The sequence below is a fragment of the Aquarana catesbeiana genome, linkage group LG10 (assembly GCF_042186555.1).
Source record: "Aquarana catesbeiana isolate 2022-GZ linkage group LG10, ASM4218655v1, whole genome shotgun sequence".
Taxonomy (NCBI): Eukaryota; Metazoa; Chordata; class Amphibia; order Anura; family Ranidae; genus Aquarana; species Aquarana catesbeiana.
This window is the reverse complement of record NC_133333.1, coordinates 200307708-200324407: the sequence shown is the minus strand read 5'-3', so window position 1 is coordinate 200324407 and position 16700 is coordinate 200307708. Positions and strand designations below refer to the sequence as shown.

General features: G+C 42.8%; 1 protein-coding gene across 1 annotated transcript in view; it reads left to right on the top strand.

Annotated features, from left to right (window-relative positions):
* The window catches only part of ZW10 (zw10 kinetochore protein), a 63936-nt gene that overhangs the window by 27849 nt on the left and 19387 nt on the right, over positions 1-16700 (top strand). The window contains exons 6-11 of the mRNA XM_073603098.1: positions 7175-7324; positions 7407-7598; positions 8086-8246; positions 8323-8505; positions 10999-11225; positions 12351-12422. Of these exons, the coding sequence (XP_073459199.1) occupies positions 7175-7324; positions 7407-7598; positions 8086-8246; positions 8323-8505; positions 10999-11225; positions 12351-12422 (985 nt within the window). The remainder of the gene's footprint in view (positions 1-7174; positions 7325-7406; positions 7599-8085; positions 8247-8322; positions 8506-10998; positions 11226-12350; positions 12423-16700) is intronic.

Below are 16700 nucleotides of genomic sequence, written 5' to 3'. Positions count from 1 at the left end.
GAATTCAGTTACAGCCAGGTAACTTGTATTTTCAGAAGTAGATAAGCATTGGTAGCCTCCGTGTTTCCCTTGTACAAGTTTCCAGTAAAGAAGCACAAATCGCTATAGTTAATAGTTTTACATACCCTAGAATGTTTGGCCTTGGTACATACACAGAAGGTTAATTTCCAACATTTGTGGCTTTTTAAATCAAAATTAGTGTCTGAGTATAAATCGTCAATGAGTTTGTTAGCTCTCACATGGATGCACTAAGCAGGCTAGATACTAAGCCATGGGGAGCAGAAAAGAACAGTCAAAAGACCTGCGTAACAAGGTAATGAAACTTTATAAGGATGGAAAGGGATATAAAAAGATACCCAAAGCCTTTAATATGCCAGTCAGTACTGTTTAATCCCTTTTTAAGAAGTGGAAGATTCAGGGCTCTTTTGATGCCAAGATCAGGTAGACCAAGAAAGATTGCAGCCACCACTTGCAGAAGAATTGCTCAGGATACAAAGAAAAACCCACAGGTAACCGCAGGAGAAATACAGGCTGCTCTCCAAAAAGACGGTGTGGTTGTTTTTAAGTGTCGCAATTCAACGATACTTGAACAAAAAGAGCTGCATGGTTGAGCTGCCAGAAGGAAGCCTTTACTGCGCCAATGCCACAAAAAAGCAGGCATGAGATATGTCAGTGTGTTGTTGGGCATATTGTAACCAGGCTTTTTTGTGGAACTTGTCCAGTAAAGGCTTCTTTCTGGCAATTTGACCATGCAGCTCTTTTTTGTTCAAGTATCATCGTATTGTGCTCCTTAACTACTTGCATACTGGGCACTTAAACCCCCCTCCTGCCCAGACCAATTTTCAGCTTTCAGTGCTCTCACACTTTGAATGACAATTACTCAGTCATGCAACACTGTACCCAAACAATTTTTTTGTCCTTTTTTTCATACAAATAGAGCTTTCATTTGGTGGTATTTGATCACCTCTGGGTTTTTTAATTTTTGCGCTATAAATGAAAAAAGACCGAAAATTTTGAAAAAAAATGCTTTTTTCTTCGTTTCTGTGATAAAATTTTGCAAATTAGCAATTTTTATTCATAAATGTTGGCCACAATTTATACTGCTACATATCTTTGGTAAAAATAACCCAAATTAGTGGATATTATGTGGTCTGTGTGAAATTTATAGAGTCTACAAGCTATGGTACAAATCATAAAAAAATGATCACATCTGATCACACCTGATGTACTGAGGCCCATCTCCTTTCTTGAGACCATAACAAGCCAGGAAAGTACAAATGCCCCCCAAATGACCCCTTTTTGGAAAGTAGACATTCCAGGGTATTTAGTAAGAGGCATGGTGAGTTATTTGAAGTTGTCATTTTTTCCCACAATTCTTTGCAAATTAAGGTTTTTTTTTATTTTTTATATTTTTTTCAGAAAATTGTCATTGTAATAGCTTATTTCTCTCACATGGAATGTGCATACCACAAATGACACCACAAAATACATTCGGCTACTCCTCCTGAGTATTACAATACCACATGTGTGGGACTTTTTCACTAACTGGCCACATACAGAGGCCCAACATGCAGGGAGCATCATCAGGTGTTCAAGGAGCATAAATTACCCATCTAACTTGTTGACTACCTATTACATTTTGAAGGCCCTAGAGCACCAGGACAATGGAAACGCCCACAAAATGACCCCATTTTGGAAAGCTAACACCCCAACGTATAATCTATGAGGCATAATGAGTCTTTTGAACGGTTCATTTTTTTCCAGAAGTTTTTGGAAAATGTGGAAAAATATGAAAACGCATTTTTTTTTACACAAAGTTGTCCGTTTATAAGATATTTCCAACACATAGCATTTACATAGCAAAAATAACACCCCGAAATACATTCTGCTACTCCTCCTGAGTAAAACGATACCACATGTGTGAGACTTTTACACAGCCTGACCACATACAGAGGCCTAACATTGAAGTAGCACCTTCAGGTGTTCTAGGAGCATAAATTACACATCTCATTTCTCACCCACCTATTACACTTTTGAAGGCCCTGGAGCACCAGGACAATGGAAACGCCCACAAAATGACCCCATTTTGGAAAGCTAACACCCCAACATATAATCTATGAGGCATAATGAGTCTTTTGAATGGTTCATTTTTTTCCAGAAGTTTTTGGAATATGTGGAAAAAAAATGAAAACCCATTTTTTTTTTACACAAAGTTGTCCGTTTATAGGATATTTCCAACACATAGCATTTACATAGCAAAAATGACACCCCAAAATACATTGTGGCACTCCTTCTGAGTATGGCAATACCACATGTGTGAGACCTTTACACAGCCTGGCCACATACAGAGATCCAACATGCAAGGAACACCATCAGGTGTTCCAGGGACACATAGCATGCATATACCAAGAATTACACCCCAAAATACATTATGCTGAGCAAAGAGAAACAAAAGATTACCTGTGGTTTTAGTAGTATAGTTGTCCCCAGGAGGATAGCACTGGTCCAGGCAGCAGGCAGGGACTTGGTCAGCAACAGCGAACACAATTTTTCAGGCAGCAGGCAGAAATACTGTCCATAGTCAGTACAGGCAGCAGGCAGGGATACTGTCCATAGGTCAGTGCAGTGCAGGGTCAGTGCAGGCAGAGATTGTCAGCAGTGCCAAAATATTGGTCTTGGTAGTAGGCAGGAACAAGGTCCATGTGCTGTGGTCAGTGCGATAAACAGAGGCATGACAGCAGTAACTCCTACAGGCAGCAGGCAGAAGTAGGGCCTCGTTCAGGACAGAATGGGGACAGGGGTAGAGGCTTCTCCCACCCAAATCTCTTTGAAGCCTCCGAGTCTCCAGACCCTAATCTAGGAATGAGAAAACAAAGAAAATTGTTTTCTTCATCCAGAAAAACTATTCTGGAGCCCCTCACATATGTGAGACCCCTGTGTTGAATCCCACTAGTCCAGTTGCAGGGTACAAGATCAGTCCAAGAGGCAGGCAAGAGGCATGGTCAAACAGTCCAAGGTCAGTTCCAGATCAGGCAAAGGTATGTACAGAATCGTTAGGCAGAAGCATGGTCGAATAACAGTCCAGGGTCAGTTCCATATCAGGCAGAGGTATGTACAGAATCGTTAGGCAGAAACATGGTCGAAAAAACAGTCCAGGGTCAGTTCCAGATGAGGCAGCGGTATGTACAAAATCGGCAGGCAGAAGCGTGGTCAAATAACAAGCCAGGGTCAGTTACAGAGCAGGCAGTGGCATAAGGGGTGTGAAGGCAGGAACTGAGGATTACGGTTACCATACTTCACTAATAATTTAGTGAAGTATGGTAACGGCGGAAGCATTCACCTATACAGAGGCCTGGTTCGGAAGGACATTCTGCACAATAATAAGATGTGTCTCTTCTGACTCCTGCTCTGGTACACACCTTACATCTTTTTTGGCGTCTTTGGCCTGTTGGTCTGGGAGGGAGTTTATCTGGAAAGTGGCGCTCGGAGAGTCGACTAACAACATCTGATCGGATGTTTACTGGTGGGCCGTTCGGGAATATAAGGGCAGTGTAAATTTCCTCCAGGTAGCCAAGGAAGCGTTGGGGGTTTTGGGTGGATTTGCGGTAAATGATATAGGAGTTGTATATGGCCAATTGAAAAAAATAAATCGCTACTTTTTTGTACCAGTGGTATGTCCTTCTTGAGGCAAGATATGGTTCCAACATTTGATCGTTAAAGTCGACTCCCCCCATAAACAAATTGTATTGATGGATGCATGTGGGTTTCTGGATGGGGCCATTCCTTCTGGGGATTTCCACATAGGTGTTGTTGTGGATGGAAGACAACATATACACATCCCTTCTGTCCCTCCACTTCACTGCCAGAATCTCTTTGTTATGCAGACATGCCGTTTCTCCTTTTCTCAACTTCTTATTAACAAGACTTTGAGGAAAGCCCTTCCGATTTTTTTTTCACGGTGCCACATGCTGGCGTCTTCTTCTGATGAAGGTTGTGGAACAGGGGCAGAGAAGTGTAGAAGTTATCTACATACAGGTGGTATCCTTTGTCGAGTAGGGGGTATATGAGGTCCCAAACAACTTTCCCGCTGGTTCCCAAGTAGTCCGGGCAATTAGGAGGCTGCAGCTGGGTGTCCTTCCCTTCGTACACCCTGAAGGAATATGTGTACCCTGTGGCTCGGTCACATAGTTTGTACACCTTCACCCCATAGCGGGCCCTTTTGCTGGGGATATATTGCTTAATTTTAAGCCTGCCGCTAAATTTCACAAGGGACTCATCTACACATATTTGTTGGTCCGGGGTGAACAGCTGGGGGAATACTTCGGAAAAATAATTTAATATTGGGCGAATTTTGTAAAGCCTGTCAAAATTTGGATCAGTTCGGGGAGGGCACTGGGTATTGTCGCTGAAATGTAGGAACCTCATTATCATCAGATACCTGGTTCTGGGCATTACCGCGGAGAAGAGCGGCATGTGGTGGAGGGGGTGGGTTGACCAATAGGAACGGAATTCGTTTTTTTGAGTGAGCCCCATATTCAATGTGAGGCCCAAAAAAACCTTGAACTTCTCCACTGTCAGGTCTCTCCACTCATAGGGACGGGCATAATATGATGTGGGATTTTGCAAAATAAATTGCTGTGCATACAGGTTGGACTGGGCCACAATTGACGCCAACATGTCCTCCGTAAAAATTAAATTAAAAAAATTAATTGGGGTGAAATTCCCTGTATCCACCTGGACTCCTGGCTGGGCCGTGAAAGGGGGAACGCTAGCTTCTCCTGAATTGGGAGGAAGCCACAAGGGGTTCTGAAGTGCAAAGGGAAGGCTGGCATGGGACCTAACCCTTTGGGGCTGGGGTGACACCCCACTGGTACTTGGCCTTTCTTGCCGAGGCACTGCGGTGCTAGTGGATGCCACTGCAGTGCTAGTGGATGCCACTGCAATGCTGGCGGATGCCACTGCGGTGCTGGCGGATGCCACTGCGGTGCTGGCGGATGCCACTGCCTCCTCACTAGAACGCCTTCGTTTGGCGGGCCGAGTTTCTTCCTCCGAGTCTGTAAGTGTTTCACTACTGAGGACTGGCTCGTAATTTACGTCAGAATCCGAATTGGAGAGGGAATCTGAATTGGAGAGGGAATCTGAAAAATAGAGCTCCGCGTTGCTCTCGTCGGCCGTAGAAAGAATTTGGTATGCCTCCTCGGCGGAAAAGCTTTTTTTGGACATGGCTGCTGGTGGTTTATGAGATTGCACAGCTGTGTGCTAAGCCTGCACTGATGAGGTGGCACTAATTGATGGCACAGATGTGCACTGATGAGGCGGCACAGGTGGGCACTGATCACACAGATAGGCACTGATGAGGCGGCACAGATGGGCACTGATGGGCACTGATGAGGCGGCACAAATGGGCACTGAGGCAGCAGATGAGCACTGAGGAAGCAGCACAGATGTGCACAGATTTACACTAATGAGGCGGCACAGGTGGGCACAGATATGCACTGATGTGGCACAGGTGAGGTGGCACAGATGGGCACTGATGAAGCGGCACAGATGGGCACTGATGAAGCGGCACAGATGGGCACTGATAAGGCAGCACAGATGTGCACTGAAGCGACAGATGGGCACTGATTGGTACAGATGGGCACTGATGAGGTGGCACAGATGGGCACTGAAGAGATGGCACAGATGGGCACTGAGGAGATGGCACAGATGGGCACTGATGAGTTGGCACAGATGCGCACTGATTGCACAGATGCGCACTGATTGCACAGATGCGCACTGCACAGGCGGGCACTGATGGGCACTGATGGGCACAGACGGGCACTGATGGGCACAGACGGGCACTGATGGGCACAGACGGGCACTGATGGGCACAGACGGGCACTGATGGGCACAGACGGGCACAGATGGGCACTGATGGCACAAGTGGGCACTGATGTGCACAGGTGGGCACAGATGGCACTATATTGGTGTCACTGTGGGCACTGTTGGGCACTTTTTGGGCACACTAGTAGTTTTACTACTCACAGAATCTCTCTCTCCTCACACGCTGTCTCTGTGTGAGGAGAGAGAGAGCCGGCAATGAGAGATGATCTCAATTGTTTACCTTTTTAGATCATCTCTCATTGGAGGCGGCGATCGCGCTGTAAACGGCCGCTGTGATTGGCCGTTTACAGCGATCTGTGATTGGCTGTGTCCAAGGGACACGGCCAACACAGATTTTCCCCGAGGCGCGCTCACGAGAGCGCGCTGGGAATGAGGAAAGGGGACGACGTCAATGGACGTCGTCCCGGTTTTTCAGATCCGCGCTGTTGACGTCATTTTACAATGGCCCGGATCTGAAGCAGTTAAAAACAACCACACCATCTTTTCCCAGAGCAGCCTGTATTTCTCCTGAGGTTACCTGTGGGTTTTTCTTTGTATCCCAAACAATTCCTGTGGCAGTTGTGGCTGAAATCTTTCTTGATCTACCTGACTTTGGCTTGGTATCGAGATCCCCCAAATTTTCCACTTCTTATTAAATGATTGAACAGTACTGACTGGCATATTCAAGGCTTTGGATATATTTTTATATCCTTTTCCATCTTTGTATTGTTTCATTACCTTGTTACGCAGGTCTTTTGACTGTTCTTTTCTGCTCCCCATGGCTTAGTATCTAGCCTGCTTAGTGCATCCATGTGAGAGCTAACAAACTCATTGACTATACACAGACACTAATTGCGATTTAAAAAGCCACAAATGTGGGAAATTAATCTTTTAATTGCCATTTTAACCTGTGTGTGCCACCTACTGTGTATGTACCAAAGCTAAACATTCCAGGGTATGTAAACTTTTCATCAGCGCCATTTGGGCGATTTCTGTTGTAAATCTTTCACAGTACAGTTTATGCATTTTTATAAAGTGTCATAGCTGGTCATCAGCAATTTATGTCAAAAACATCATATTGCAGCAGAAAGGGATGACAAGGCATACTCTGGCACACAGAAATGGTAGATTGCATTACCTGTTATATGCACTCTCTGCTGGCAAGTCCAATAACAGATGATCCATGTAGTAATGCAGAAGTTCTGGGAGTCAAATTAAAAAATGTACCATGTCCTTATTTGTAGCCGAAAGAAGCTACTACCAAATATTGCATTTTTTTTTATATAATTCTGTTTTTTTTTTTTCCCTGAAGATTATTCAAGTCTGGAAATGATCCTAAAGACTGAGCTGCACTTATGTGCTTTGCCATCAGCTGATGAGTCACCTTCTGAACCAATACTAGGGTCTGTCCTTCAGGCTTTGGCCATCCTAGGAGAGCTAAACACCAAACTTAAGTTCTTCAGTAAGACCAGACAACTTTCTCTAAGACCGATCTATTCTGCAGAATACTTTTCTGTAACTCAATTATTCCTTTTCTATTACAGGCCAGCTACTGCTGAATTATATCCTTAAGCCTTTGGTAAAATATCCATCCCTTCACGTTCTGGTGGAGCCTCAACCTCAGGGAGTAATACTTCGTTTTGAAAGCACTAAAACAGAGTTGGAACATCCAACTCCACCTCAGGTGTTCATGAAGCTGATGCTGGTCCTGGAGTTACTACACAAGCACTTACTGGGTATGGCTCTCTCATTTTGAGTTGTTAGAGTGGTAAATCTGCCTTATGAAGGGGTTGCTCCATGCAGGCTAGGAAAGCCGGGGTTGGTAGAGAGGCATCATTATTTATCGATAGGCCTTTGGTTTTATAGTTTGCTTGAAAATCCTGCTACAGACAATGTACTGGGATCTGCAACCAATGTTCTTGTCTATATATGCCCCCTTCATAGAAGTCTGAGGGAAAATGACGCACAAGCATGCGACAGGTTATTGAAGTTGATTGCACCAAAATGTGGAGGATCATGAACTCTGTGGCATGTGCAGTACAAATTACTACAGAATTTTCTCAGTTGCTTTTATCAGGCAATTTGTGGTACTCAAATTGCTACATTATCCTGTGCATTAGACCTTATTATCTGTTTATTGTGCAATTGAGTCATCTTGAATCTATTTAACAGTGGAGTAATGACTCCTTGGAATGAATTTTTTCTGTGCATTATCTCCTCCAGATGTCCCAGTAGAAAGCCAGAAAGTCCAGGAGGGGAATAAAGTGGTTCTAGCAGAGGTTCTTGGTGATCTGATCTGGGAGGAGATTTCTGAGGCCATCATTAAAGACTGTCTGGTATACTCCATACCTACCAATAGCAGAAAGCTTGAGCAGTATGAGGAGGTATGTATATTATTTGCAAATTAATATCGTTGTCTAGTGTCAGCTGAAGGCTTTAATTTTTTTTTTTTTAATTCAGGTTATAAAGGCTACAGAAGATTTTGAAAATGCTCTCAAAGGTATGAGATATCTGAAGGGTGATGCAACAGAGCTGCTGAAATATGCCCGGAATGTCAATGCTCACTTTGCCAGCAAGAAATGCCAAGATGTGATTGTGATTGCAAGAAACCTCATGACCTCTGAGATACACAACACTGTGAAGGTGAGACATGTACACTTATATTATTGCTTTGTTTTCAATAGCCCTAAAGTAAACCGAAGCTTAAAGTGGTTCTAAAGGCTCAAGTTTTTTACCTTCATGCATTTAATGCATGAAGGTAAAAAACCTTCTGTGTGCAGCAGTCCCCCCAGCCTCCCTAATACTTACCTAAGCCCCATCATGATCCATCGATGCGCATCAGAGCCTCAGCTCTCCTGGGTCTCTTCCTCCTCATTGGCTGAGACAATGGCTCCTGCTGCTGTCAATTACGGTGATTGAGCCAATGAGGAGAGAGGGGGCGGGCCAAGCTTTGGCTCCGTGTGTGTTTTGGACATGCAGCAGTGGCTTGAGAACGAGCCTGCTTGGGTGCCCCTTTGCAAGCTGCTTGCTCTGGCAAGAGGGAGGGACCTGAGAAGAGGAGTATCGGGGCTGCTCTGTGCAAAAACATTGCACAGAACAGGTAAGTATAATATGTTGTTTTTTTTTGTTTTTTTAAAGAAAGCCTTTAATATCACTTGAACCACTTCTTGACCAAGCCTATTTTTGACACTTGCTGTTTACAAGGTAAAATCAGTATTTTTTGTTAGAACCCCCAAACATTATATATAGATATAGATATATAGGTAAAGACTCTGGAGCATAAAAATGGCGGTCATTGCAATATTTTATGTCACATGGTATTTGCGCAGCTGTCTTTCAAATGCAATTTTTTTTTTTTTTAAATTAAAAAATGAGAAAAATTGGCTCAATTTTTTTCTATAATGTAAAAGATGATGTTACGCCGATTTAAATTGATAACTAACATTTCATGCCTCAAAATTGCACATGCTCGTGGAACGGCGACAAACTTCGGTACTTAAAAATTCCCATAGGCCACGTTATCTACAAAAAAAAATGTCTACAGGTTACCAGTTTAGAGTTACAGAAGAAGGTATTGGGCTAGAATTATTGCGCTCACTCTAACGATTGCGGTGATACCTCACATGTGTGGTTTGAACACTGTTTACATATGTGGGTGCAACTTGCATATGCGTCTATGGGATGGGGCACTTTAATTTTTTATTTTTATTTTTTTCTTATTTTACTCTCTATTTTTTTATTTTTACACTGTCCCTTTTAAAAAAAAAATGTTTTGATCACTTTTATTCCTTTTAAATGGCACTCCTGTGCAAATCCTTGTAACTGTACGGCGGACGCTTTGAGTATAGGGGGCGCGCGTCGCGTCCCTAAGGAGCCGATGCGCGTACCCGGCGGCCACGATCGCTCCTGACAGAGCGAGAAAAGGGAATTGTGTGTGTAAACACACAAATCCATGTCCTTTCAGAGGAGAGGAGACAGATCGAGTGTTCCTTATATATAGGAACAACAATCGGTATCCCCCCCACAGTTAGAACACACAGTAAGGGAACACATTTAACCCCTTGATCGCCCCCTAGTGTTAACCTCTTCCCTGCCAGTGACATTTACAAAGTAATTAGTGCATTCTTATAGCACTGATTGCTGTATAAATGTCAGTGTTCCCAAAAAATGTGTCAAAAGTGTCCGATGTGTCCGCCGCAATGTCCCAGTCCCGATAAAAATCGCCACCATTACTAGTAAATTACATAATAAAAATGCCATAAATCTTTCCCCTATTTTGTAGACTTACTAACTTTTGCGCAAACCAATCAATATACCAAAAACATGTAGAAAAATATATAATGGCCTAAACTGATGATTTTTTTTTTACATTTTGGGATATTTATTATAGCAAAAAGTAAATATTGTGTTTTTTTTTTTTTTTTTTTTTCAAAATTGTCACTCATTTTGTTTATAGCGCAAAAAATAAAAACCACAGAGGTGATCAAATACCACCAAAAGAAAGCTCTATTTGTGGGAAAAATAGGACATAAATTTTGTTTGGGTACAAATTCGCAATTGTCAGTTAAAGCGTCGCAGTGCCGTATCACAAAAAATGGCTTGGTCGGGAAGGGGGGGGGGTGGAGGAGGTAAATCCTTGATACAGGAATACTCTGCTGGAGACAGCATATGCATTTTTGACTTATTGGGACCTGTCGGCTTAGAGTTAGGTCCTCCTTTCAAAGGTGGACTCGCCGACTCTTGAGAAAGAACACTTTTTTTTTTTCTCCTAGACCTTTTTCTCATGGTCAGGTAGGACAATTCTTCATCAGGAGTCTCATTTTCATCTTCATTCTTGTCTACTCTTGTAGGGGCACTTTCCATGCATGCAATCTCTTTAGTCACATTGACTTTTTGGGAATTAAACCCCTGAACTGGGGGTCTCGGGAGTCACTTTACACCCCTTGTATGCTGTGGTGTGCCTAGAGAAATTGGTTGTCAGGCCAGACCACCCATTTTTAAACATGAAGTTCTCATCCCCTTGATGCTAGATGTTGGGGGTGCAGTTTTTTTGTTCCTTTTTTAAATGGTTTTCAATGGAGACTTCTAGGTTTAAATTTATTTTTACCTAGTGCTGTTTTTTTTTTCTTATTTTAGATTACGCCAGACTCCAAAGTAATACTGCCAAAACTCCAAAGCCCTGGTGGAGAGAAGGTGAAGATACAGAAGAGCCCTTCACATGAACCGTCAGCTCTAGAAAATGAGTTCAAGCTCAGCCAACACACCTTCTCTTTGCCTACCTGCAGGATCAGTGAGTCTGTTCAAAAACTGATCCAGCTTGCTTACCAGACCCTCTCTGAAGCCACTGCCAGCAATCCACCTTGGTAAGGCGGCAAAGCATTCAAGCTAGCCTCCGGCCTCAGCTTACAAACATTAATAAAATAAGCTTATTTGTGACATGCAACTAAAAGATTTTGTGCCTAGACAAGGTATTATTTTTACAAAACTCAATTAGGCTTGTCCATGATTTTTAAATATATGCAGTTTTAACACCGAATACACCTAGTGAACTATGTGGTGAAATTGGCTCTGGCCAAAGTCAGAAAAAATTTTTGTTTGTATATTCTTTCAACTGTCGTACAGTAATTTTTCTTGTATGACCAATCATGTCAAGAAGATTTCATAGATGTCATATTTTCCCAAAACAGCCAAAAAAAAAAAAAAAAGTTAAACTTCGATCTTAATTTTTTTGTCTGTACATTTCAACGGGTCATTTTTATTGCATGAATGTATTGGGTTGAGGGAAAAATGTAACCCCCCCCCCAGTGGCAGAAACCATAACCTCTAAGACATTCTTGTACAAGTCTTTCTCCTACTTTTCTTAATTTTTCTAAGACTGTCGGTAATTAATGGTGATCAGTTATGTTAAATGGTAACTTTGCATTTTCGGGAACATAGTATGTTTTTTTACTTTTTCACTTAAAAAAACCATCAAATCCTCCATTTTGGTCAAGGGTGCCCACACTTTTTGCATTCACTCTCGTGATATTCTTGCATGAATATCAATTTCTGTTAAAGGAAATCTGTCATGAAAGAAATATAGGAGGTGCCATTGCTGCTTTCCTTCTGAACACGTTAGTTCCCTGGCTCTTATACTGTCCCTTTTGGCTTCAGTACTTTCTGTAAGCCAGAAGAGTATGGAGTTCATGTGCTGTACGTGTTTTGTGGGTCTGCGATTCAAATTATTGAAGACGGGCAACTAGTGTTTTCAGACCGGGACCAGCAACGGTAATATTTATCTCCTTACAAGTGTCCTTTAAATCTAACTGGCCTACCTGATTTTGAAAGCAGCAGCAGCTTATATGACCCATGACGACCACATTGAGACTTTGGATAAATCTTGTACTTTCTTGCTTTTTTTTTTTTTGCCAAGAGATACCTGTGCATGTCTTTATGCTTATGTTTAATAGTTGTAATTTATTTTCTCCACCACCTTCCCTTCTTTCTAGCTCCATCCAGCTATTCTACACTGTCAGAAACATTTTTCATCTGTTCTATGATGTTGTCCCAACGTATCACAAGTGAGTGTTCCAGCATCCTCATGAACCTCATGGCTTAAGCTGTTTGCATGAACATGCATTTTTGTGCTTAGGTGATTGTAATATGCGCCATGCTTTTTCTTTTTTTTTCCTGCTTACATTTGCAGCAGCATTTCCCAGTGCCACTGAAGGTCTTGATTTCATGGAAGGTGGTGGGGCTACTGGCAATATTTGAAAGCAAGCATACAGTACAAATGGCCTATGTTTGAGACCAGCACTAAAACCTGTAATGGGGAGATTATATAAAAGTAGGGCTAGCGCAAAACTGGGAAAATCTGCAATTTAGCATTTTGTGATTATAAATAATCTTGTCACTCATTTATTTCACAAACCTTGCATGTTGAAAATATGTTTGCAGTTTCTGGAAAAATATATTTAAGTCCAGTAGTCCTTTCACTACAGGTTTTAAAAATATCTTCAGAACTGCTGCACAAAGCTGAGGCCTGGTTTAGATCTAATTGTATATGAAAGGGACTCTAATAGAGGCAAAACGCCATGTACATAAAATCCCAACTCAAAACTGCGCTTTGATGGTGATACTATCCGCAGTGAAAAAAATGATATAACGAAAAAGCGAGATATCTTTCAAAGAACAAATTCCAATATATCAAAAAAGCCGCGCTATAAACAGTGCTAATTTTAAAACGTATGTATATCAAAATTATTCCAAGTGTAAATAGAGTGATACAATGATAGTGAAAATATCATACAATCTATTTTTTACCAAATGTGAACAACACACAACAAAGTCCAAATGTAGATGCAGCAATAAAGTGCATAAAAAGTGAAGATATAAAGTTTAGGATTAGAAGTGATCCTTTTCAAAAATGGAATTTCTGTAAGAAGTAGTGAGCATTCAGGTCTCCCAAATTGTGACACTGCCACCTCTGTAAAGATATAGGCTTACCAAATTTAGTGGACCCTTTAAAAAAAAAGAAGTCAAATTGGCATGTGTCCACACACCCTGGCCAGGGTAATTCCAAGGCTCTTCTACAGGATCCACTCAAAGATGAGCCTAAGGACTGTATTGCTCATCTCAATGGTATCCTGATATGACTGTAATTAAACATTAAGGAGAAGCTCCACATAGTGTAAAACCCTTCTAAATGTTTTATTAAAAGTAAAAGTTGCACTTATTTCAGGAGGTACCATAAATCACATAGATAAAAAACACAGCCAGCTAACAGCAAAGAAGCGGTCCTGCCCTTCCTGGAACACGCAATGATGTCAGCACGTCGCTCCGCCATACACGTTTCGTGACGCATGGCGACACAAGTGACGAACCGCGTAGGGCAGCGCAACATGCTGACAGCATTACGTGTTCCAGGAAGTGCGGGATGCTTCTTTGCTGTTGTGTGCTGTATTACTGATCTTTGTGGCCTCGGCTGCTTCCGTTGGTGTCTGTAAATCTGAGGCATGGGATTCCCTCAGGCAGCGCGTCAGGTACGTAGGATGATAACGTCGGGTGAAAGAGAGCGGGGGGGCGTGGCTGTAGCGCTCGCGTCTGACGAAGGAGCATGCATGCTCCGGACGCTGCCTGAGGGAATCCCACGCCTCGGAGCTACGGACACCACCGGAAGCGGCCGAGGCCGGCCCCACCACAGTCCAGCTGGAACCAGATGAGACTCTGTGATGCCTAGGAGAACTTACTCATGCCTGTTTTTATTATTCAAATATGAGTGCATAATTTACATTATTAAAGTCTTTTTTTTTTACTAATCTACTACCCTTAGAGCAGCGCTGCCTTTTTTCTGTTTACTGGCACCCTCCTGCCTGACCTTTTTTTAATCAAAGGACCCAAGCAGAAAATTGTTGGCTGAACAGTGCTTGCATCCAATCCTATACTGGCACAGTTTGGGTATTTTGACAGCCAGTTGTGCCGGCTGTCACAATACATTAACTGCAGCGACAGACTCGTCCATCCACTCTATATAGTGTGCATGGAGTAAACAGCCTGCAGGCTGAATGGGGGAAAAAAAAATCAGTTTGCATGGCTAGCTTTAGGCTGGGTTAACACTATTACGAATTGAATGTGGGGTTTCTCTACATCCAGTTTGCATATCAGAAGATTGTGACCGGCTCTCTATTTAGCCTGTTCACAGATCTCCGCAGCGGCTCCCGTTCGAAATGCACAGGAGCCCTGTGTGTCTTTTGGTCCATTTCAGGTCCGAATTCAAAAATTTCTAAACGCCGGTTTCAGCTTTTAAAAACATGTGTTCAGCAGAGTTTGCACCGGCATCTCGTGTGCATAAGCCTAATTTTTCAATCAAGGGATCTAGGATGACGCATTGGGGGTTATTTACTAAAGGCAAAGCCACTTTGCACTACAAGTGCACTTGGAAGTGCAGTCTCTGTAGATCTGAGGGGAAGCTCTGCTGATATTATCCAATCATGTGCAAGCAAGAATGCTGTTTTTTATTTTCCTTGCATATCCACCTCAGAGCTACAGCGACAGCACTTCCAAGTGCACTTGTAGTGCAAAGTGGCTTTGCCTTTAGTAAATAACCCCCAACGTGTCATCCTAGATCCCTTTATTGAAAAATTAGGCCATATGCACACGATGCCGGTGCAAACTCTGCTTTTTTTTTTAGAAGCGCCCGTTTTGCCGCGTTTGCATGCCGCGTTTAGCTGTGTTTTACCGTGTTTGCGTCTAGAAGCGTCTGCAGAGCAGAGAATGACGTTTTGCGACCCAACTTTGGGGCCCCGTATTTCAGGGCCACTTGGTGCTAGGAACCCCAAATTTGGTGTACTAACACAGTGGAACTAGCACTACAACAACCCCAAATTTGGGGTTGGACTAACACTAAAACATATCCAAATTTGGGGTTCCTAGCACCAAGTGGCCCCGAGATATGGGGCCCCAAAGTCAGGTCGCAAAATGTCAAGCACTTTTCTGCAGCAGAGAATGACATTTTGTGACCCGACTTTTGGGGCCCCATATCTCGGGGCCACTTGGTGCTAGGAACCCCGAATTTGGATATGTTGTAGTGCTAGATATGGGGCCCCAAATTCGGGTCATAAAATGTTCCTTTAAAAAAACTTATAAACGCAAACGCGGTACCAGCGTTTAGCCGCATTTGGCATCTGAAATGTGGAAAACTTTTGCGTCTGAACCCATTTTTTTGCTTCTGGAAAAACGAGGTTACACTCAACTGCCTAAAAACGCCAAAAAACGGGACTGTGTACATAGGATAACATTGAATGGGTTCAGGGGCAGTTGAAAAAAGTGTCCAACTGCCTCTGAACGCGCATTTAACAGCCTCTCGTGTGAATGAGGCCTACAAGATGCTGCATGGAAAATTGTCAGTCAAACCGCACTTGCATCCAATTGGATGTAAGCATTGTTTGGGCATTTCCTTCATCTGTGCTGTTTAGCGTGGATGGGGGGAAAGTGTAATGCCCTGTACACACGGTCGGACATTGATCAGACATTCCGACAACAAAATCCATGGCTTTTTCCGACGGATGTTGGCTCAAATTTGTCTTGCATACACACGGTCACACAAAGTTGTCGGAAAATCTGATCGTTCTGAACGCGGTGACGCGGTTTCCCCAGCCCTACTGCTGACTTTTTTTTTAATAAGAACACACACACCTGTCCCACGGTCCAGCAATGCGGCCGCCCGAAGCCTCGCTTCTCTGCCTGCCTGGAGTTTGCATGTTCTCCCTGTGCCTGTGTGGGTTTCCTCCGGGTACTCCGGTTTCCTCTCACACTCCAAAGACATGCTGGTAGGTTAATTGGATCCTCTCTAAATTGTCCCTAGTATGTATGAATGTGAGTTAGGGACCTTAGATTGTAAGCTCCTTGAGGGTGTAGGGACTGATGTGAATGTATATGCGCTGCGTAAAATTGACGCCGCTATGTAAGTACCTGAAATAAATAAATAGTGTTGCCACTCATACTTTGCTTTTCCACTGTATAGATCCCTTGGGAATAAAAAGCAGGACATTGTAGGCTTACACAGACAGGTTAAACCTTTAACCAAATTTTAAAGGTACAAGCTTCTTGTTTCTGCGTGAGGCAACCCAGTGCGGATGTCTTTTTTGAAAATAAATCTGGAAACCTGCATAAAGTAAATTGCCTTTCTTGTAGCACTGACATTATTCTCAGCAGTAATATTTTACTATAGAAACACTCTAAAAAATCAGTGTGAGTGAGCAGCTGCTATATGAACAGTTATAGCAAATCTTCTGCGTTTGGCCTGATAAAAGGCATGCTATAGTGTTACAAGCATTTCTCTCCTGTTCTGTGCAAACACG